The 23,612-nt window shown below is 36.1% G+C and overlaps 2 protein-coding genes and 2 long non-coding RNA genes across 14 annotated transcripts; 2 read left to right on the top strand and 2 right to left on the bottom strand.

The window, feature by feature from the left end:
* Nucleotides 1–2,806: 2,806 nt before the first annotated feature.
* LOC126591943 (uncharacterized) lies at nucleotides 2,807–7,814 on the top strand. Of its 2 annotated transcripts, XM_050257662.1 has the most exons (4): nucleotides 2,810–3,316; nucleotides 3,416–3,787; nucleotides 3,818–4,088; nucleotides 6,309–7,814. In XM_050257662.1, exons 1-4 carry the CDS (start codon nucleotides 2,982–2,984, stop codon nucleotides 7,338–7,340), a joined length of 2,010 nt encoding a protein of 669 aa, XP_050113619.1. In that variant the 5' UTR covers nucleotides 2,810–2,981; the 3' UTR covers nucleotides 7,341–7,814. The 2 variants fall into 2 exon arrangements, with proteins under 2 accessions (XP_050113618.1, XP_050113619.1); XM_050257661.1 differs by having other exon boundaries at nucleotides 2,807–3,316; nucleotides 3,416–4,088.
* Nucleotides 7,815–8,190: 376 nt separating this feature from the next.
* Nucleotides 8,191–11,132, top strand: LOC126591950 (uncharacterized). Of its 3 annotated transcripts, none has more exons than XR_007612550.1 (4): nucleotides 8,191–8,625; nucleotides 9,812–9,875; nucleotides 10,052–10,211; nucleotides 10,337–11,132. It is a non-coding gene; the product is annotated as an uncharacterized LOC126591950 (long non-coding RNA). The 3 variants fall into 3 exon arrangements; XR_007612551.1 differs by having other exon boundaries at nucleotides 9,812–9,869; nucleotides 10,308–11,132; XR_007612549.1 differs by having other exon boundaries at nucleotides 8,201–8,625; nucleotides 10,308–11,132.
* Nucleotides 10,455–15,500, bottom strand: LOC126591948 (protein EMSY-LIKE 1-like). Of its 8 annotated transcripts, none has more exons than XM_050257669.1 (11): nucleotides 15,417–15,500; nucleotides 14,015–14,137; nucleotides 13,746–13,911; nucleotides 13,541–13,650; nucleotides 13,316–13,436; nucleotides 12,906–13,127; nucleotides 12,255–12,323; nucleotides 11,633–11,824; nucleotides 11,475–11,543; nucleotides 11,319–11,382; nucleotides 10,455–10,831 (listed from the first exon to the last, which is right to left on the bottom strand). In XM_050257669.1, exons 3-11 carry the CDS (start codon nucleotides 13,842–13,844, stop codon nucleotides 10,785–10,787), a joined length of 993 nt encoding a protein of 330 aa, XP_050113626.1. In that variant the 5' UTR covers nucleotides 13,845–13,911; nucleotides 14,015–14,137; nucleotides 15,417–15,500; the 3' UTR covers nucleotides 10,455–10,784. The 8 variants fall into 8 exon arrangements, with proteins under 8 accessions (XP_050113626.1, XP_050113623.1, XP_050113630.1 ...); XM_050257666.1 differs by having other exon boundaries at nucleotides 15,229–15,468; XM_050257673.1 differs by having other exon boundaries at nucleotides 13,746–13,834; nucleotides 15,229–15,464.
* A 5,972-nt stretch (nucleotides 15,501–21,472) lies between these two features.
* Nucleotides 21,473–23,086, bottom strand: LOC126593893 (uncharacterized). Its single transcript, XR_007613052.1, has 2 exons — nucleotides 22,771–23,086; nucleotides 21,473–21,759 (listed from the first exon to the last, which is right to left on the bottom strand). It is a non-coding gene; the product is annotated as an uncharacterized LOC126593893 (long non-coding RNA).
* Nucleotides 23,087–23,612: the final 526 nt, after the last annotated feature.

Below are 23,612 nucleotides of genomic sequence, written 5' to 3' on the forward strand. Positions count from 1 at the left end.
AAGCTTCTGAAACGTGCTTCTGAAACGTTGCTTTTGGTAGTGATTTAGTGAAGAGGTCGTCCATATTGTCTTGTGAACGAATTTGTATGACTTCAATCTTTTGATGCTCTTGTTGTTGATGTGAAAAGAAGAACTTCAGCGCAATATGCTTGGTGTTGTCTCCTTTAATGTAACCCTTCTTGAGTTGTTTGATGCATGCTGCATTGTCTTCAAAGATTGACGTAGGGACATCTACGGCGAGGTAGAGATCGCATGAGCTTCGAATATGGCCCATTACTGCTCTCAACCCAAAGCATTCCTGAGTTGCTTCATGTAAGGCGAGAATTTCAGCATGGTTAGACAAATTCCACATAGCATAATTGCGTATTGCATGAACAAGTATATATATTGACAAAATATATGAGCACATATATAATATATATAATTGGAAGGAAAATATAAATATAGGGGGTTCATGCATCATGGGGAATGTTTTCATGCTTTAAGGTCATTTCAAATAACTTAATTTATTTTAAAAGAATCTGATTGGCATAAAATAATTGAAAGCCTTTGACGTTGTAGAAGAAAGCCTCCTCCACGATCCTTCAGTTCCTTAGTTTCTAGTAAGAGCATGCTAATAACGTGTTGTAGGCCTATTTGACTGAACTGTATTTAGAACAGATAGGGAGAGGAACCGGCGACAACAGAGAGAGATGTAATTATGAAGTGTGTGTTGTATCACTCCATTGTGCCTTTATTTATAGTAGTAGGGAATGTTAAATCCTTACCCTATTAGGTTACAACTCTAATAGGAATTAAACTACTAAGGGAAATATACAAAGATACTCCTAGATACACTAGGATTTACACAATCACATTCCTAATCCAATAGGAGTGCAACAATTACGAAAATCACCATCCTTTTTTTATTTATCTGAAAACCAAATAATTTATTTGTAGTTTTGCACTTATTTTACTTTTTAAGAATAACATATATTTATTGTCTAAACTTAATAATTTTAACAGTACAATTTTTTTATTTTCGTTTGAAAATTGTTCACTAAACAAGAAAATTGAAAAAATCATTCCAATTTGAGATCGTTTAGCCATTTATATGTAAATAAATAGATGGTTCATCATGAATATGTTATTAAGTAAAGTTTTAAAAGGCGTTAGGTGCTAGTCTGATGGCGAACACAAGCCTAGCCTAGGCGTGGCCTAGAAGGAGGCCTATGTGGTTTTTTAATTTTATATCACATATAAATAAATATCTATTTATACCTAAAAAATACAAAATTGTATTGGATCGGAGTGGTGACCGGCCGCCTAACGCCAATGCGGTGTTAGGTAGAGATTTAAAAAAATGTATTTAATAATTTATGCTGTTGATTTGTCCATACATTTTAATGCATGAACAATTTAAAAAAAAATCACATAAAATTTTAAAACTTAGATTATAGAATTTTACGTTATTTGCAAAATATATAACATGTGTCTTGAAAAGTAAGTATTATTTTAAACAAACGATATATTTACATAAGAGATAGAGGAGTGGAGCCACACAATGAGTTAGTCATAATAATGAGGTTCAAATTCGCTTTTGGCGAGAATTGAACTGAAAACCTCTCGCTTACAAAAAGAAGAAAAATACAATTAGACTGTAATACTAATTGACAAACATAAGTATTATTTTAAAATTAATATAATATTTGTCAAGATGAAAAAAGGTAAATTTACTTAAATGCTACAAAACTAGGAAACAAAATAGTAGTTTTGGTCGACAAAAGCAAAGCCAGTACGGTGCGAAGCGTATAACATGCTCGAGATAAGTGCCTGTATTTGGGGCTGGGTTCGGCTCAAAACGGTTTGGTTTTTTACCAAAATCGAAACCGAACTGAAATTTCGGTTCGGTTCGATTCATTTTTTTTTGTTTAGTTTTTTTCGATTCGGTTTGTTTTTTATTTTAAATAATACAAATAATGCCGAATACAATGAAAGGTGAAGAAACTAGAAGAAAAGCAAATCTGTAGCTAAAATTATAACATTTCAAATCCATTCAAATCTAACATAATTTTTAAAATCAAAAAGACCAAATTCCAGATCAATAAAATTGCAAACCCAAGTCACTTATATCTATCAAAATTAAACCATATCAAAGAATAAAACCGAGTAGAATTATATACAATTTGCACCACATTAAGTCGAATCTTCCAGATCAAAACTCAGTGACCGAGGAGAACAAGTCCATAAGAATAGTTGCAGTGAAAGGTGGCTAGATTTGGTGCATGTCAACAATGGCGAGCGAGAACCACCTTGTTGTCAACGATGGCGGAAGCCATGGCTGACTTCGGCAGAGGTGTGAGTTGGACAATGGAATAAAGAGAGATGCAGCAGGGGAGAAAAAAAAGAAAGGGAAAGAGATGTGTGAGAGGGAGATGAGAGAACAAAATAAGAAAAAAGCAAGAGAGAAATGGGAGAGAGGAAGGTGGTGACATGATAGGAAAAAAATGGGGAGAAGGAACACGGCTGGGGAGAAGAAAAGAAGGAATAATTAGTATGCTAGGGTTTCTAACTTTCTAATAGTAGGCCTAACATTCTATTTGGATTTGAAGGGTTTGAAGTTTGAGTTTGGAATTAGTTTGAAAATAAATACCCATTATATATAATAATTAAAATTTTATATAAAATCAATATGTATTTATTTGGTTCAGTTTTTGAATCTCAAAAACCGAAACTGAACCAAATCATTTTTGGTTCGATTTGGTTTTTTACTTTTCGTTTGCTTTTTTTTTTAGTTTGGTTTTTTCAGTTAAGGTTCGATTTTCGGTCCGAATTTTTTCGGTTTTCAATTTTTTCAACCCATCCCTATCTGTATCACAATACAAACAAATAAAACAAAGGAATTAAAATCACACACATTCTCAATGGAATATGCAGAGGACAAACCAGAAGAGCCGAAACTTATTAGAAACAATGGACTGACTAACTAAATTATTTTCCTTATGGATAACAAGTCCCCTAATTTTCCCGAGAAACAAACACCGACATGGGGGACGTGGGAGGAGCTCCTCCTCGCCTGCGCCGTCCACCGCTTCGGCACCCAGAGCTGGGACTCCGTCGCCACCGAACTCCGCAAGCGCAGTTCCAACCTCCACCTCCTCACCCCGCACGCCTGCAAGCGCAAGTTCCACGACCTCCGCCGCCACTTTAACCACTCCGATAACGTGTCCGCCGCCAGCAACGACGATAAATACCCCATCCCCTGGCTCCACCAGTTGCGGCAGCGGCGGCTCGACGAACTTCGACGCGAACTGCAACGTTACGACCGCTCCATCGTGTAAAAATCTCAACCCGACGCGACGGCGTTTTGATTGTTTTTAATTATCGGATCAAAATTAATTATTTTAATTTTTTGTGATTAAAATGAATCGTCTAGGTGTTTGCAATCGAAGGTGGACAGGTTGAAAGAAGTGCGCGAACATAGTCTGAGGGAGACCCAAAAATCGGATCTAGAGAAAACCGGAGACGAAGAGATTAAACCGGATGATGTCTCGCCGGAGAAAAAAGAAATCTCCAGCGGTTTCTTGGTGCACGACGGCCAGTCGTTTGACGAGTCGAACACGACAGATCGGAAACCCGAGGAACCCGGCACCGGATATGCCGGTACGGGTAATGGTTCGGAGCGGAATAAATCGGTTGAACCAGCCGGTGAGGAGATCGGGTCGGCCGAGAAGTCGAGTAATCCGGCGGTGGAGGATTCGTGCAACGGAAGTTCCGATTCGGTGGCGAAAGAACCGGCGGGTATGGAGTCGGAGAAGGGGAACTCGGGCGAGTTGAGGGAATCGATGGCCGAGTCAAAGGGAGTGGAAGAAGGGACGAAGGAGAGTCGTCAAAGTAGCAGTGAAGTGAAGAGCTCGGTGAGATTGTCGAGAAAAGCAGGGAATGATCCGGAACCGGTCGGACCGGGAGAGCCAAGTGAACCGGAGCAGGAGGATGAATCTCCCGCCACGAAGAGGGTCCCAGTTGAATCTCAGCCGTTGGTGGATTTCCTTGAGATCCTTCGCTCTCATAAGTTTGCCTCCTTATTCGGGCGCCGGCTCCATTCCCAGGTTTGCTTATTTTTCCTCTAAAAATAAAAAATAAAAAATATTTTATCACCTTAATTTTAGATTACATAACAAATTCGTACTTTATTATCTTAACATTATATCCTCATACATCAGTTTTCGTTTCATTCCAAGGTCAGATTTTTAATTATTTTTTTATTGATTTAACTATTTAATGATAACGTGGTAGGCGCATAGCTCATTCTTCCTTTTAAATTTTAAAAAATATAAAAAAAGACAAACTCATTTTACAACCTTAATTTTTAATTACATAACAAATTCACAACTCATTTCTTGAACATGACATTGTTATATATTAACTTACAAATTTGTTGCAATGACTTTTTGTCTATCAATTTATCTATTAACTATTGACGGACAAAGAAACGAGATTTGACACTACAACAATTTCATAAGTTGATATATAACATTAAATATTAAAAAAATAAAGTATGAATTTATTATGTCTCTTGAAATTGAGGTGATAAGATGTAATTTGTTGTTTTTTATTTTTTTCTACTTCACGTCATCATTTAACAATAAATTGATAGAAAATTTATTAGAAATCCGACTTTGCAATGAACTGTAATTTGATGCAGCATTGCAATGTTGAAAAAATAAAATATGATTTAAGTGGTAAAATGCCATTCATTCAAATAAATTATAGTTTTGAATATTAAATCATCGAACGACAACGTATTTGGGTCAACGTCACTATCCAAGGAGATGGCGACATGTCAACACGGGTTTAATGGCTGTCACGGTATATTGTTCTTTTCCATATTTTGTGTTCTGTTCTAAAAATTCTCATCTAACGTTGTCTAGACCCGTTTAAACGTTAGATGGTTGGTCACCGTCCCGATTGATATTTAGGTGTTTAAAAATTAAGAAATGACACCTAATCCTACTGAGGCGCCTGCCTAGCCTGCCCATATCCGCTTAGGCATCTGTCTAGGTTGCAACTCATTTAGACATAGAATAGATAAATTTCGTTATGTATTTCATTTTTTTAATAAATTGTAAAAGACTTGTTGCATACTTAAATGAACACACTTTATATCCTTGTTCCCTATGTTTTCATATGTTCCAATACTTCATAATACATATGTCATTCTATTTTGCAGTTTATGATGAAATTATATATATTTTAAGTATAAGCAGATACTTATTTACATATAATATAATAGGTTTACTTAAATTCGCTTAGTCTGCCTAGGCTCTAGGCTCCAGCCTGCCGTCCGACTAGTGCCTAGCGTATTTTAGAACCTTGATTTTGTGCAGTTATATTCTAGGTGACGGTGCATATTAGGAAGACTAAGAAGGATCCATTAGTACCCACAGCAAGTGGCCCAATAATAAAGGCGTGGATTGCAGCTTTCCAATAAACAAAAAATGTGGGAAGTTCTGGGTTTAATGCTCTAAATTGGTCAAATTGGTGAGTCGGCTTGACTTGGCCATGGGGTTGGTAAGATTTTTCATAGCCTTCCCAAGTCTAGAGGGGATAACTATGGCCACCAATTCTCTCTATTTTTGAAAGAAAAAAAAAATGAGGGATCCACCTACTGCTTTTTTGGGTGTACATGTGAAGAATGGGGTGGATGGGTCTTTACGTCCAACCCAAATTTGTCTAGTTGTTGTTCAAATTCCAATTATGTGTAACTGATTTCTGGTTGGAATCTCTTTTTTAAAGTCATTGCTTCAAGGGTTCACACTCTCTCATGTTCCAGTAGTTTAGTTTACAGTAGAATACTACTTCCAATAAAAAAAAAAATTATGTCTACTCTCGATTTGATCTTCAACTATAGACAAAAAAAGGTCGTACTCAGTGCACAAGGCTCCCGCTTTACGCAGGGTCTGGGAGAGGTGAATGTCGGCTAACTTTACCCCCATTTATGGAGAGGCTGGATTCACATTCCACTTCGTGCAGTTTTAGTTTAAAATAAACCAATCTCTTGTAATAAAGGGGCAGTTGGAAAAGGGTGAAGCGGACCTGTCTGAACCGATGAGATAAGTTACAAGATATTTTAAACTAGTCTAATTGACGGGGAAGAGATTCAAACTTGGGTGCTAGGGCCCTGGCCTACATTTTTTAGTCCGAGATTCAAATTCTTGTATTGCGACGACCTTATATTTCTCTGCATAACAGAATCATCGTATCTGTAATTCTTTGGTTACTTGGGCATATGAAATAACAATATCGCTTATGCTTCTCAAATGTTGCAGGATAACCCAATTTATACAAAAATGATCCGGCAACATGTAGATTTCGAAATGGTGCAAACCAGACTTGAAGGAGGTTGGTACTCGCATTGCAGCAGAATGTTATTCTTTCGAGATCTGTTGATTATTTGCAACAATGCCATAGTCTTCTTTGGGAAAATGTCTCCAGAATACAAGGCTGCGTGTGAGCTTCGGTCCCTTGTGTCAAAGGAAATAGCTCGTCTGGCTCCTAAACAAGATGCACCTCCCGAAGAAGAAATTCTGACACAACCAGCTCCACCTCTGAATCCCGATCCTGAAACTTCAGATTCGTTGCTAGCAAAATCAAAACTCTCACTTCCATTGAATGCTTGTCGCAAGCGCAGCTCCATTGCTGCAAGAGGATCCACATCTTCTTCGGGACCAGACACAAGAAAAGAGCAGGCCACTCGTGATGTCAGACCAGCTGTAAATTGGAAACAAAAGGAAGTGTCCTTGGATGAAATTGAGAAACTCCGTGTCACTAAGAAGAGAAGAAAAGAAAGACTCGGGAGCAGTACAAGAAACAACACGAGCAAAAATGTCAGGACCCGTAGTTATACTAACAATGACAGAAGTTCAGATGCCAATGAGAATTCAGAGTCCAAATCTGAGACGGAAAAGAAGAGCAGAGTGGTATCTAGCAATGAGAATTCAGAAACCAAAGCAGAGATGGAAAAGAAGAGAAACAATAACGCAAGTGGGAAAAAGCAAAGTGCCACAAATTTCTTGAGTAGAATGAAGAGCTCCTCGTCCAAAACCGGATCATTGCTAGAGACATCAAAGAACCCTGAGAATAACAGCAAAGGGAGAAGAGCAGAGCAGAGGAAAAATGGAAATGGCAAAGGAAACACGCAGAAAGATCAAGGTTCGCGCAGAAGTTCTGGTGGGAGACAAGCGGCAAAAGAGCAAGAAAGCCCATCGAAAAGGAGTGTGGGACGGCCCTCAAAGAGGGCGGCAGCAGTGGCACCAACAACAGCTGGTCCAGCTAAACGAGCTAGAGGCCGAGGAAGCTGAAATGCACCTGCCATCAACCATATAAACTGGTCAAATTTTTAGATCCTTTTTGAAGCATCATCCTGGCAAACAAATCAGTTAAACAGCAAACGATATAGATCGAAATTGATATTTCTCAATGACATGTTGATAATCGAATGCATAAATTATGAGAATTGTTATCAGCACTCTAAGGAAGAATTTGCGGGCGAAGAAGTGGAGGATGGCCTTTTGGAGAGGTACAACAACGATGGCAATGACTTGCGCAGCTCCTTTGCACTTGTGGTAGGAGCTTACGTAGATAACTCTACTGAAAGGTCTAAATGTTCTACTGAAAGGTCTAAATGTGACGTTTTAGGTTTGAGAACCGTTCTCTTTTTTATGACAAGCAGTTTCAAATTTCAATGATGTAAGTGTAATGTAAAATTACTTCAAACATGTTCATGTGAGTTATTTATTCATTCTTACGTGTAATAAGTCATTTATTCTTTTTTACATGATGACATGCCATCATTTTATCGTACAATTGTTACGATTTGAATATTTCATTTTCTTTTATCATAATCATCGGTTTATTCGTCGCATATTAATGAATTATTATTATTTTTTTGAACAATTGATATTATCTACACTAAGAGGGTGTGAGAGTGAGTTAAGTCTGACAATAAGTTAGGAATAATGTGGTTCAAATTCTCCTTTGGTGAGAATCAAATCTAAGATCTCTTACTTACAAGTTAAGTGAAACAAGTGAAGTGAAATACCATTAGATCAGAGTACTATTGGCCCATGTTTTCCTTTATTTCTTAACAAAAAAAATATATATATATATATATTAAAAAAAAAAGCCAGAGTCTAATGGAGGACCTCCTTCCCTTGAATTTCCTTTCCTCGAGGGGTACCCCTTTATTCCAGGTATTCTTCTCAAAATGTCACACGCAATGATGCAAATTCAACACAAAAATCCTTGTTGTGGATATCATTTCCTTCAAAACAAAGTCATCCTCTTTCTCTCTCTCTCGCTCTCTCTCTCTCTCTACCATCATTTGCCAGTTACAATCACACTCTTTTCATGACAGAGGAGGAGGAGGAGGAAATCCACATGATCTTCAACAACCAACCCAAATAATCCCAAAACCAGATAGCCAACTTTCTGCTCAAATGGGGCTTCAAAGCCGTCGCCTTTGATATCAGATACGCCGGTAGATTCGCAGCAATGCCTTCAGGCTTCACGGTGTAGTTGCTGACTCAAAGGTTCCCTTCCAATTCATCTGCAGAATCGGATTTCGTTTGCGTTGTTCTTCTGCAGGTGTGTTTTATTTATTTTTTCCTGTTAATATTTCTCTGCATTTGGGGTCCTGTTTTTCTTTGTCTTTGAGTTTGGTGGATGATCGGTTTGTTTACAAATTACAAGTGCAATTGTGGTGTGACAGATTCTCATAATTATTCAGTTTATGACTGCATTTGATGCTTTAGATGTCGAAATTATTGATCAAGTTTTGATTTTTAACTGGAGCTGCTTGAATTTTAGAGATGTTTATGATCTTGTTAAGGTTGAGATTAAGATGCTAATGAGGTAGATTATAGATTTTAATCATTTTCTGGTGATGGGTTTATCCTTATAAGCCCCTGAGTCCCGAAAGAACAAGATCTCATTTGCGCTACCTTATAGGATATGTAGTATGCTGATGTATGTTGATTTATTTCAAAGACATTTACACAATAAGGAATGAGACACTAGTAATCCGCAACGTTTGGTTGAGTTATGTTATTTGGGATTGTTTTCGTGGTAGAAGAATTTACACTAGGAAGATTGTTTCTGTTGTAGAGTGCATTCTGCTATCGATTTGGGATTGTTTTCGTGGTAGAAGAATTTACACTAGGAGGATTGTTTCTGTTGTAGAGTGCATTCTGCTATCGATTTGATTCATAGAAACTTCATGTGATTAGTGTAAGAACATGTCTATTCGTCCAACAGATCAGTTTTGGGAATATGTAGACGAAGACCAATCATTGTGTTGATCGTTTTATTCTTTTGGTATGAAGTAAAAGATTCAAAAACATTGTGTGCACTGGACATTCTGTTGTTATACAGGACCCTTGATAGTTAGCTAAAACATTTTATTATAATCTGGTTGCACGTCGGAGACAAGTTTAGCTGCTTAATGCAGAACTGATTTGGTATTTCAATTTTCTGCTAGCTGCCTCTTTCAACTTATACCTTTGGAATCCAGTCTGCTGATGGTGTATGATTCTCTTTGGACATATGTATTTCACTGTCATTACACTTTAGAATACTTTGTTTACGTAAGTTATTCATGAAACCGTACTTGGTTCACCGGCATTTCTTCCACGGTATTAGAGCAATCTTTTCTTTTATAATCGGTTTAGTCGACTTATTGTCTCTGTTATCTGAATTTTCCTTTGCTTTTGTGAGTAGAAGGGCCATGTTTGTATATGGATGAACTAATATCGTTGTGGTCAACATGGCACAGGAACATCGTTCTTGCATCAAGATCCATTTACCGAGTATATGGAACTATGTTAAGCTTTGTAAGGGTATAGTTCCTACATTTGAATGTCGATGTAATCACTAAATATGTTGCGTTTTGTATTTTCTTTTGATGTTCGTTGATGAATGAAAATCCTCAGCCTGGATTTCGACAGTAATTAGAGCTCATCCTTTCCAAAACGATGAACTGAAATCCTTCATTCTTTGATATTCGTTTGTGTAGGGTGCTCTCATCTCCGGCTCTACCGGCACCCAGGACAGGATGGATGCACCAATTTCATGAGGGCAAGCCCCGGGCATCTACCTGGTGTAGTAAAGTGCACTAATCGAATTCATACAGCTCGAATTACTGCAATTCAGTCCAACAATCGCTTCGTGTTCAGGTATTTATCAATTTAATCATCACCATTTTAAGGTAAACCAGATGGAATGTTTACTCTCAATGATCTGAGTTTAACCGCACTATGATATTTTTCCAGGAAAACGAATTTGTTTGCTTTCTTGGCAGGATTTATGTAAGCGGTTCAAACACGGCGTGAGATCAACACTGTAAGCTATAAATCTCCAGCTTCATACAGGAGGGGCTGAATCAGGACAAGTTCATAACATGAAATAAGACGATGAAATCAACAAAAGTGTACATTTCTAGATGTCATCTGCTATAAGCAACTTTACATTTGAGCAACAATCTATCAGGTTCAGACTATTAACTGCTGAAACAAAGAGTCTCTTCTCAAACCGTATCTGGAACACTAAATCGAGATGTTTTTACAGATGGATGTGCCTAAAGTTACGCATGAAAAACCCTAAAATTCGATCAAACAGAAAGCCTATGCAGTCGACGTCATCACCGCATGTGTTCCTGCTGCCTTCAAAGCCGACCAGCCAAAGATCATCCCATTGTGGACTCAAAGTCTGTACCGTGATGCTTTCAACAACGCTACTTGTTCCCGTTGCTATCCGTCCATTGACCGACTGTGCAGAAACGTGTGCTCTCCATCTGCTTTGAAGAAAAAATAGAAAGAAATAAGCAGAATTCAAACAGCTTAATCACAAATCATGGTCATAACGTTTGTTCATCTTCCCTTATTGCAAGTATGCATAAACAAATGTATTGGGGGGAGGTGGGGTGGGAACCGGCAGGACAGTATTTGGATCTGGTGTGATGCTCGTATAATTATTATCGAGTAATCCATCCATCTTGAGGGATCCATTTTATTTACGAGTCTTGATTAATATAACAAGGTCTCAGTCATTTTGTACACACTATTAATATAACTAAAAGATAAATATGGACTAACAAAGGCACAGGTATTTGCAAATACTGCTAATGAGAAAGAATTCCAACGTGCTGATAAAACTAACTTACATAACGAAAACTCTAGATGGTACAACAATTGGCTATTTAACTTATTTTGAGCTCAAAACAGGAGAAAAAGAAATGTAAAACCGACTGATCAACGATAATTATGTACACATATATCTATTACCACTTTCACCATCCGATGCATATGCCAGCCTTTGAATGGCGTCAACAAGGGCCTGTTCGTGATCCTGCATGTGATACATATAAGCGGCAAATTGGAATGTTAACTCAGACTAGGAGGAACGGGATAGAAAGGGTGACGGATGCATATTAATCTTACTTTCAGCATTTTCCTTGCTTTTTCGAGCTCAAAGGGATCTGGCTCACTTGCATTGAAAACTCTCTCCACCTAGTAAAATTTTGAAAAAAAACAGAAAAGAGAAGTGAAAATAACGAACATAATTTCAGATAGGGTAGGCTCAAGTTCATCATACATACCTCCTTTACCAGGGTGTCAGTATTTAATAATTCCAAATCATCTGACACCTTCCCTATACCATTTTGTGATGGAAGTTCTTTCTTTGATTGAGACTTTGTGGGTCCTCGCCTTCTTGTGGTCTGGCTAGTAGATTTCTTAGCCCGGCGTCCTGATGGGCCAGGATCTTCCCAACAGATATCCTCAGGAGAGATCTGTAATCAGTAACCAGTCAATGGAGTCCTCATCCCCTTTTTAAAATAAAACATAAAAGTCTTGATTTTGTGAGATAGAACTTGGTCGGTTACCAAAAACAAGATGGAAGAATATGATTAAAACCAGCAATGTGAAAAATGTATATACGTCAAGAATAAATGGTCAATAAAAGCCAGTGATTTTAATTATATTGGAGGGCTATAATTATATAGATTCTTTATGTAATCAAGGGCTAAGATGCTGGTATCTGCTTATTATTAATAAGGCTAGCAGAAGAAATAAAAGCTCTAAATCTGTATCTCTTATGCTTTTCCTTGTGGATCCTACTTTTTGGTTAATGATTTGGTTCAACAAATAGCTACAGGAATATTAGCACGTTAATGTCATAGTGGAATACATGCACACACCACATAGAACTTATAGACTTACCTCTTTGAGATCAACCCATTCCCACGTCTCATTTGGTGTATGTATGTCATAGACCAAAGCATGTCGACCCTGTAAACACGGGTTATTTGAATGTCAGCTAAAAGCGGCAAAACATGTCAAAACGGATGCATCTTTAACATTAAATTTATACCAGCGTCATGTACCATTGACAACCACTTTGGTTCAATTATTCAAAATACCTTGTAAGAATGTTGGATGTTATTTATTAGAAGAGGCAAAACAATCTTAAGAACTGACACTGACGAGGAGATTCAGACCAGAAGTCATCAACTTTTAATTAAAAAGAATGTCTATGCTATTCATTTTTAATTAAAGTCAACTGAACCTACAATATACAAACAAGCCTCCCTAGTGGTATTACACGGTACAGTGTTCACTTATGCAATCTAAGAGAATTTCTAGCTTCCATCCTATAAAATCTAGTAAGAGCACAACCCTATCCAAGATAAATTAAATAATAAAACAACAAACCGGAAGTCACCACTAATAATAACAATTAACTCAGCAAAATTTCATCTATGCTTCTTTCACTCTGACATGTGCACATTACCAGAAAACTTACATATTCAAAACAACTAATGTTGTTACAGGACTGAATCAGAAACACCTTACAGAGACTTCAAAACCTACCTCAGCCGGGTTGTAGTAAGTGATAACGGCTTCATAGAAGCTGTTGTCTTCCGGCCACCTTGTCCACACTTTCCTTCCAACTAATGAATCAGATGCTTCTGCAACAGCTGCTTCGACAAAGGGACCAGAAGAACTGCGGGTGAATTGCCTACTTCCAGCAGGTCCTGTTGAAGGGTATTTCATGGACTTCATTGAGGATAAACCAGGGAATGGCTGACCATGCTAAGAACAAACAAAACAAAGGTCAACTAACAGTTTTTCTTCACACGACCATACTGAGTACTTTTTAAATTTATAATTGCCTTTCCTCATGGCTCAAATGAGCTCCTTAATTACTTTTAAACACAAAGGCCGCCAAAGAAGTGCTAAATTAAAGACAGCAATGGGAGACAGAATGCTAGAGAAGTTACCGATTGTGATGTTTTTTGTTTCTTTCGGGATGCTGAAATAGTAGGACTAGGTAAAAGTTCATATGCATTCTGAGATGTAGTAAGCCTGGCAGCTTGATGACCACCTTTGTCTCTCCACACTCTGATACGTTCACCACCATGTGACAATTAAAAAGTATAATACTAAATTCCCAGCCAATTTATGAGTCACTCTGTTACATATTTTTCAACTTTCAAGAGACTTACCTTATCTTATCGATGATGTCCTCAGAATTAACCCTGGTCAGAAGCTCTCTGTGTTCATCATCTGATACTCTCAGTTCTTTCCTAAGTTCGGTAATCAAACCTTCCTTCTCCTGATATTCACACCCATGATAAATATTAAAGGCTGATTCACAAATAATATCAAGGATTCAAGATAACAAGCACACAGACATGCAACCATAAATACCCAAGTAATCGCATTTGACTGCGCTTTAAACGCCCGTAGGACCGCACAGTATGCTTCTTGCTCAAGGTGATGAATTTGTGCCTCCATGTCTGTATACATCCTAGAAAATGAGATAGAATCTACAGCAGATATTTTATTTCCTGAGACTTGACCCCCTTGAGGAATTCTGTTTTGATGAGATGGAGGAAGGTCATCATCATCAGTGCCAGCAGTTATTCCATATAAAGGTATACTTGATAGTACAAGAATTGTGTCACCCGTAACTTTACCTCAGACGAAAGGATAACTATTACTGTTTAGACACAATTAACAGCACAGAGCATTTAGATGAAAGTTTGCACCATATGCATTTAGTGGTCTTCCAAAGCTATTGATTGCGAAGTATATTTACCCTGAATATAAGTAAAAAGAAAAATAGTGATAATTTAGAATCTGTATATTTATCAAATTAAGGATTACACATTTTGTTGAGAAAGTTAACAATTTGCCAAGTGACTACTTGGGTTGAATCTGTTATGAAGTACAAACTCGAGAAGAACAAAATTGTCCAAGGTTCACAAGAATTCACCCTTAGTTGGCAACAAGTGGTCTCATCCAATGCTATTAATACAAAATTACAGCAGAACTGCTGGGAACTTGTTTGGTACATAGTTCTCGTACATTTACTTATATGATAAAGGCAACAAACAATTGTTTTAAGTAATCCATAAACATAATAATATGCAGTATGGGAATTTAAATAACACTCGCATCGTTGATATCCATGCATCTTCCGTAAATATTCACACATACAAATTACGGTTTTTATTTTATCAATCTGTGAATCGTAAAATTCATTGAAACAAAATTCATGCCTTATCCAATCTTTAGTTTCTTCCACTCTATCCAGTATCCGTAATGATCATTATATTACCGCAAAAATGAAAAGAGCCGAAAATGCGAAATTAGAGTCACTTTAAGTTGGCAAGCCAAAGTAATTTGCAACCCCTTTACAAACAGAGCAGAAAATGTTTCAGAGCAATTTTTTCTTCTCTCTTTATTCACTATTAGCACAACAAGTAAGAAATCCAAACCCTTAGCATTTCAGGCATAGAGAGCAAAATAAACCTGTCAAATACCCTAATTCCATGCATTGCCAAAACCCAAATTCCCAATAACAAAACCCAGAGACGAACACCAAAAAATCACACAATTATAACCTCAATCCCCCTAATTCGAACAAAACCCAAGAACCCCCAAAACCCTAATTTGCAGAAAACCCACTCCGCAGGGATCGAACGAAACCCAATTATACAAATTAACCAAATTAAACACTAACCCACTACCCAAAATCCCTTAGGAACACGACCCAGATCCGAGAAAATGGTAAAGGTTCAAACTTTTCTCACCACTGCTTTCGGAGACATCATAGTCCATGTGCAAAAATGGGCAAGAATATAAGAACCCTAGAAAAAAAGAAAGAAAGCAAAGTGCAGGGGCTAACGTTTGTGAAGAATGTCCGAAAGTCACGAGCTTTGCCTTTCGTGGAGCCTTCTGGGACTTCGAAACCAAACCCCCAAGTCGTAGATCTTGAAAATTTGAAATCAAGAGAGCGAGAGGAGAGAGAGGGGGGGTCGAGGAGGGAAGCGAGTAGGGAGAGTTATATAAGCAGAAGAAAGAAAGAGAGCTTACAGTTTTTATTTCAAACTAGTGCTTTGTCGAGGAGAGTTTGTTGTTGTTAATGTTGTCTTTGCGGTTTTGAGTTGGTCGTATATATAGCAAAACGTTTGTGGGCTTTGTTTTGTATTTTACCGACAACCCTTACTTTTCGTGGCGGAACTCAATTTTGTATTTTCCATTACCGCCTTCAGGCCCAAAAGTAGTTTTTGTGGATCTCTTCGGGTGGGAGATTGATCAGTACACCCATGAGTTCTTTTATAAGAACCATGGAAACTTTTTTTTTTTTGGTTTTTTATTCTATTATTTTTTTAAAGTATTTGATTTTCAAGTTTTGATGATTTGGATGCATGAGTTTTGAAACTGATCTTGAAAAAAATACTAAAATTTTGAAGCTGGTCTTGCAGAATTATAGAAACTTTGAAACTGATGTTGCAGAATTACTAGAATTTTGAAACTGATTTTGCAAAAATGCAGGAATTCTGAGGTTGATCTTGCACACGCACATAAAATTTTGAAATTGATCTAGCATAAGCATGGTCTAAAATATCCATAATATCCCGATATTTCCATCGAAATTTCTGTATTTTTGGACTATCGATATTTCCGATATCATCGATATTTTAGACCTTGCTAAGTCACTCATGTATCTTACCATGCAATGTATAAAGTGTAAAATATTGTACTAATTCATTATATATAAATGATTATGGTGTGTTTAAACTTCTTTCATTAATTACTACATATTTTATACACTCACAATGTTTGCCAGCTCACTATATAATCAACTTAAATAAGTTATATCTATCATGCAATACATGTCATTCCAAATTTTTGTGATAAACTAATAGATAATTGACTAAATAAACATCCTACAAAGTTTCAATAAAAATTTCCAAGTTTTTCTTACAATTTCCGTGGTTTTTATTCAATTTTTATCGATATCGATAATATCCCTATATTTCATCGAAATTTCAGTGTTTTTGGACTACCGATATTTCCGATATCATCGATATTTTATACCTTGAGCATAAGTACATAAATTGTGAAACTAATATTGCAGAAGTGTTGAAATTTATTAAACTAATCTCGCAGAAGTGCATGAATTATGACACTAATCTTGCATAAATTGGTTTTTATAGATATAAAATTAATTTTGAAACTTTTATAGATAGTGCAGTTTTGGACAAATCTATTTGGGCATGGCTGAAATTTTTAAATTTTGGTTTGCTTGTTTATGGGTTAGGTTTATTGGAGTTTGGGTTTTTTCTCTCCTTGATCAAATTAGTGGAGTTTTATGAAATGTATTTTGTGTTTTTGTCTCTATATGTGAAGCTCTCCTTTGAAAGTTTATCTAAATAAAACATAAATAAATTGAAAATGGGAAAGATTAGGACCGTTAGGGACGTGTTTAAAATGATTTTCACTTTTCAAATACAGAAATAGACCTTTAAAGGGATCGAATCAACATTTTTTTTTCTTGTTAAAATAAGACCAACGGGTGGTTTCGCCACAACAATCCACTCTTTTGGAGCCAAAAAGACTCACAGAGGCTATCAAGATCCATTGATTGTTGAATAAGTAGTGCATTCAAATTATTGGATCTATCATTGAATCTTAATATGCATCAGATTTAATGGTTTATGCCCAAATGCGCAAGAGTTTCTCCCATGTTCATTTTGATGCAATATTTAAGGTATACTTATCCTATTATTATATTTTAGTTTAATTTAAGGATAAAGTTGATTGTTTCTCACTATTCTTTTATTTGTGTGACAACGCACTATAGAGTCCAATAAATATATATAACTTATGTAATCTAAAGAATTTAGGTTGATGAGACTATTCTCCAATATCTACTCATAAAATTTTACTTCAATTGGCTTTTAGGGATACTACTACTAACATATTCTAGATGCCAGCAGCGGAGGGAAGGTGGAGATGGGGTTAAGGATTCAGATTCTCTTCCGTCTCATCTCTCTCCTTCATTGCCCTCCTTTCATTTTGGTCGTTGAAAAAATTTCAAGATTAATTCCCTTTAGGAAACAAGAATTCTACCACCTGTTTAAAGCACAAAATGACGTTAGTTATATGTCGATTTTCTCTTTGATCCTGTATGGAGCTACTAATTTCCCATTGAGCTTTAATTTTAGCTAGTTACCTCAGCACTTTTATATTTGGCCAATTTCCCTTTTACGTTAGATTTTGGTAATTTTCATCCAATTTTTCATTCATCTTGGCTTAAATGGTAAAATGGTCCTTGAGTTTTAGTCATTGGGTCAATTTAGTCTTCATAACATTACCCTCTCTCTTTTATATGTCACAACCTTAACCATTTTTTAGATTGGAAACTTTATCTCTTATATGTGTTATTTCTCATTGATTTACATTTTTCTGTAAAAAGAAAGGGTAATTATATCTCATATAATTTTTCTTATGAATTTTTTAAAAGAGATTGAATTAAATGTCCTTAATTGGCTAACAGTGACAAACACGATGACTAAATAAGCCCAATCGAAAACACAGAGACTAAATTGGCCATATGACTATAACACAGGGGCCATTTTGACATTTAAGCCTATTTTTTTTTATTTTTCTCTTCTGCTAGTCCACTCCATACACGTTTTATTTGAATTAGCCATAAAAGTCTAATTACCAACTACAAAGTATTGGCTCTGCGCCTAATTTACCAAAACGAAATCAACAATTCTTGCGATAATCAGTTTTGCACTTCGGGTGCCTTAATATAATTAATAAAATACACAAAAGATATGCAACAGTCTTATACCTAGAGTGCCAAAATCAAAGAAACCTATCAATTCATGGTTCTGCAGCATAATCCTATTAAAAAACTACTTAATCTCAACACTAAAGCCCTTCATTAACAGCAAGCAAGAAAGCCCTCCAACACATCATGGTTAAACTCTCCACGATCTTGCCTTTTTTAGCAACATGTTGGTGTTGTGATGTTATTTCATTAGTTTTCCTTGTGACTTAATTCACATGACCGCCCACAAATTCAAATTAAAAAAGTACGTACTTACTCATCTCAACAAATTTATCACTAGAACTACATTCATATTTCAACACACTCAAGCATAACTAACTATTCAAAATTAGTGATTGATTTTTTTTTCTTTCCAAATTCAGTCACAATAGCATGATAAAAAAAATCCCATACACATAATTAGCCCAATAAAGGACACCTAGGAGCTCACTCAAATGTTAGCAAACCCAAAGCAACAAATATTAACCTAAATACCAGATTTTTTTTTTTTAAGACTGATTCTTGTTATTACGTATAGTTTAGAATTTCTTTGTTGCCTAGTTTGAGATGGAGCAGCTCCAGAGTGGTGAGGCGTACAAGTTTTCTACACCAAAATCATTTACACCCAATTATTAATTTCATACAAGTGCGAGTCAAACAATATATAAGTATTTGATACAAAGTCCAATTTACAGTTACGCTGGCATTTGAGCTCGAACCTCTTGCTTTTGAGTTACTGTTGAGAGTTATCTCATATCGGTGATGGACAAGATTTTCTATGTGCTTATATAGTCTTGGGCTACTCTTCATATTACCAATTGGTTTTATGGTGGAATCCCAATTTCATCATGGTATCAAAGCGGGTTGTCCTCATGTGAAGCCAAACGGCCACACGCGTTCCACGTCACCCAGTTGTTGTCCACGTGTAGGCTTGAAAATCCGCCACACGTGCGGGGGCGTGTTGAGAGTTATCCCATATTGGTGAGGGACAAGCTTTGCTATGTGCTTATATAGTCTTGGACTACTCTCCATATTACCAATTGGTTTTATGGTGGAACCTCAATTTCATCATTTACATCCTCTTGTTGTGCTATGTCATTTTGTTCCTTTATGTCCTTTTGGCATTTGATCTAGACCTTCTGGATGTTCTTGTACCAACTGTTTGTCCATGACCCTGTCTTATTTATGTTCACTTAGCAACTATATATGATAAGTGGAAGAAATATAAGAAGACGGGATCACTTTGTTTTTGGTTCACGGTCATCGTCGTAATTAGTTTAAAGAAGTTTGAGGGTTGTTTTTGCTGATGTGGCATAATCTTTACCTTTTATACAGTTTAGAAATATTTTGAATGGCTATGGATGAAGGAGGCACTGGAGAGGAAGAGAATAAAAGGGGAGAGAATTTGGATCCGGGTTAATGGGGTCACTTGTTCTCAATAACTCTGTACTACACGTAACTTTTATTACTGACCCCCAATTTCCAATAAGAACTTCAATCAGTTTGGTTCGATTTAGGGTTTTTGTCTTCATGGGTTGCTTTTCTTCTTTAATTTCCATATTTTTCACACACTATTTTGAAATTAGTGTGTTGTTGCTGAATCTAGATGGATGCGAACTACTACTTATTTCTCTAGCTTTTCACATGGATAAATTAGTTACACTTAATTACCAGTTACAATTATGGAAAGAGTCTAATGTAGTGATTTGTGAACATCAATGTATGGTTAAAGAATAATTTGGTTGTGTACATTTAGAAAACTAATCTAAATACACCAGATAAAAGATGTTACATTTTCAAATAAGAACTCGTCATAGACAATTATAATGAAATCTATATCTGTATAACGAGCTCATTGAGGTTAAGTCTTGACTCTGGCACTGCTATTTCTACTGTTGAATTCGATCCATCTATGCGTTTCATACGTGGCCTCTATTTTCAACCTATTTAGAGAAGAACCGAGTTAATTGATCGGTCGACAATAAATTAATATATGAAGAATCATATGGAATCAAAAGAATTTCAAATCTTCCTGACAATCCAGCTAAGTAAAAGCTAGTTAGCTAAAAATAAAAAATAGTAGACATGCATTTTTATAAAGGAAAACTAATGAAAAGGGTTTATAAACTTTAAGTTTTAATGATAATGACAAAATAAAGAGTAAAATGAATAGTACAAGGATTGACTTTTTAGTGTAAAAATGTGATTTTTCGTTAAAATGTACAATACCGGAAACTTTTCGTTAAAGTTCTATTTTTATAATTAGGCTTATAGGGTTGGCACTAGGCAGATGATCTTCTTAGCCAAATCTAGGATTTCTTCAGGTTCTCACCAGAGGGGGCTGGTTTATATAAAGATAATTCAGCAATATGGCTTAATTAATAGCTGATTATGTCACCGATTAATGATTGATTTCGAATCATTGTGTGGAATCATTGTGTTGAGTCGAGTCACATGAGAATCTAGTTTAATCTTTCTTGCTCTGCAACAAAGTCAGAAAACAGTAATAGTCAATTCACCATCACATGCTTAGCGGCTTCTAACCAACGAAATCTGGTGAAGTTTTTAATGACTATATATTTAAGGGTGTTGCTACAATGTTAAGTAAGTAACATTAGTGCTATGAGTGTTTTAGTTATTAGATTAACAATATATTTAATGTTATGTGAGATTTTTAATCTCAGTCATTCATTTCTCGTGTAACATTCAATAATAAGTACTAAAAAATTATCTATTTTAATGTATTTTTGAATTAGTTGTAAGTTTATAACTATTAGAGGTCTCAAATTCGAATTCTCTTCCTACCATGAAAAAAATTCTTTAACTGAAAAAATTGTGGAGGGTCACACTAGCCCCAAGTCCCATACTAACTAGAAATTAATATATTTACAGGAATCTTGACTGAAAATTCAAGGTCTAAAATATCCAGCTATATATGTCTCTCCCTTTCAACTTTGGGGTCATATGACCATGTGAGATGTACGTAGTTCCATTTGCGTATCTTTAATTTAATCTGGCTCCGGCAGAAAGTGCCATCAACTAAGAGTTAACCCAAAAGACACTACCACCTATTTACATTAGCTTATTTTTCTTTCATTCATACGTTGCCAAAGAAATAAAAATACAGAAAAACTTTTACATATTTAAGCCCCTTTATTTTTGGAGAGAGAGCTTTTAAGCTTTGAAAATTCGTAAACGCACTCTCAGTTTAATTTCTTTTTCTGGGCAAAAAAAATAGCTTTTACAATCATGGAGAGATTGTTTACTTGGTCAATGTAGCTTTTGGTCATACACAGGCCATGGATTGTAGGCAAAAAGTTTAAATAAATTAAGCAAAAAGTTTTGGCAAACCACGTGAAGTAGGCATGTTGCATGCCCTTTCATATAAACCTACTCCCACACGTTCACTACTTTTAACAAGTACCAATATATATATATATATAGTTTCCATATCTCTACTTCACTTGAGCAAATAACTCAATTATGAAGATCGCTTCTCTCTTTGCTTTGATACTCATTGAAATCTTGCTGTGCTCCTCTTTTTGTCTCTGCCATGAAGTACAGATCTTTCCCAGAAGAGAAAGAGAAACCCTATCAAGAAAGCTGCTGTTAATTCCAACGGCTTCTGTTTCTACAAGAACTACTGCTACTGTAAACAATTTGAGTAGCAGTGGAGCCATGAAAGAGACCAAGAAAGCTGTGGAGTCTAGTATGAGGAGAAAGCCACCAAGTGGCTCAAATCCCATCCAGAACAGGTAGCAAAGCATCAGATGCAAATCCAAACAGAGATCTCAAGATGTACAAGAAAAATGGAGAAGTCCATTTTTGTTTTGTTTCATATCATTTATATAATATGTTGAAATTAGTTTGTTAATTTCATGGTACTATTTTTGAAAAATTATGTTTTGTACTGTGTGGTTATGAAGTTTCATTTTAGTATTGGACAAGGATTGTCTGCCCTCCCACTTCGGATGCCCTCTCGTGCCCTCCGTTTGTGTGGTCACGGTTAAGTCACGTCAACGTTTTATATTACTATTTATTTTTATCTTATTATCTCTATAAAAAAACAATATAAAATGTTGACGTGGCTTAACCGTGACCATACAAAACAGGAGGGCACGGGAGGGCACCGGAAGTAGGAGGGCAAACAATCCTTGTCCTTTAGTATTTAGGTAGCTAGGAGAATTAGAGCAAGAGAGGACAATGTAAGGACTTGTATTGTACATAAACACCTCAGTTAATTAATAGTTTTTTGTGTTTGGAACTTACTTCAGGAAAATAAAATCATTAAAGCCTAAAATTCAGTTTTTCTCTGCTTCATTGATTATCCATGATGAACTTTTATTGTGTGCTCGTTTCTTATTACATTTTACAGGAAAATAAAAGTTTCTTTATGTTCTAATATTGCAATTTTCTTCTATCATATGTATCATTGCGTGGTCCGAAAAATAAATGATTAAATATTGCATATAAGGATATGATGAATCTTTATTGCAACAGTTAGATCTTGAATAAAACCCGACTGAGTGTGACGTAGTATTGTTGATAGGCGCCTAATATTGACCCATAAATAGCAACAAGCATAAACAATAAGAAATTTACCTATTTGTTGAATTATGACGCATCTGAAATTTTGCAGAAGCGAAGAGATCTCGAAAACCCTATAGAAAACCAAAACCACAAACGCCCCTCCCTTCTCATATTTTCTGATATTCGTCTTAGTGAAGTCTGAATCATGCTCAGATGTAGGCACTCTGTCACTTCTTTGCTCATCTCACATATCAACCCTTCAATACTCTCCCTCTAGAACCATTTATTTCGACACGAATCAATAGAAATGGAGAGATGATGAACCACATGAACCCTTATTTTCTTGCGGTCCGTTTGAACTATTGAATTTTTGGGAATAAACGCGGTGTTGCCTTGTGGCTTGAAGGGAATGCCAATGCCAATCATTCATTTTGTTATAAGACAACCAGAAAGTGAAAAGTAGTGCACGTTGCATTGTCAACTAGCACAATGTTTTAGTGATCTTGTGCTTGGTCCTTCTAGCCTTTTAGCTACATGCTCGTCTTTACAACCCAAAAGTTTTATGTGCACACATGATGCATGGTAAACCATGCATCATCTTTCTAAAATACTTATTGTCTTTACTAAAAATAAAAAAAATAAAAAATCTTGTCGACTACTAGCTAGAAAGATGATATGTATATTACTAGATCCGTTTAGAACTTTTTTTCTTCTTCCTTTTGATACAACGATCATGTTAGGCAACAAAATGAACTCATTGTAGAATTATCAGAGAGACGAGTCAAAGACCCACTTCCAACAATACTAATAATGTCTCCTACTTAGTAATTACCATTTGCACAATCCGTTAGGTGTGTGATTTTATCACAAAAGATCTCGATATTATTTGGAGTGAGATTATGATGTTTAAACGA

Source organism: Malus sylvestris, chromosome 12 (assembly GCF_916048215.2).
Source record: "Malus sylvestris chromosome 12, drMalSylv7.2, whole genome shotgun sequence".
Taxonomy (NCBI): domain Eukaryota; kingdom Viridiplantae; phylum Streptophyta; class Magnoliopsida; order Rosales; family Rosaceae; genus Malus; species Malus sylvestris.

Bases quoted from the DNA above. Each gene is read 5' to 3' on its own strand.
- LOC126591943 (XM_050257661.1), top strand. From the start codon at position 2,982: ATGGATAACAAGTCCCCTAATTTTCCCGAGAAACAAACACCGACATGG. The intron at 3,317-3,415 runs GTAAAAATCTCA...TGAATCGTCTAG, and splicing joins CGTTACGACCGCTCCATCGT to GTGTTTGCAATCGAAGGTGG. The intron at 4,089-6,308 runs GTTTGCTTATTT...CAAATGTTGCAG, and splicing joins GGCGCCGGCTCCATTCCCAG to GATAACCCAATTTATACAAA.
- LOC126591948 (XM_050257669.1), bottom strand. From the start codon at position 13,844: ATGTATACAGACATGGAGGCACAAATTCATCACCTTGAGCAAGAAGCA. The intron at 13,651-13,745 runs GTATTTATGGTT...TGTGAATATCAG, and splicing joins AGTCAAATGCGATTACTTGG to GAGAAGGAAGGTTTGATTAC. The intron at 13,437-13,540 runs GTAAGTCTCTTG...TGAACGTATCAG, and splicing joins GACATCATCGATAAGATAAG to AGTGTGGAGAGACAAAGGTG.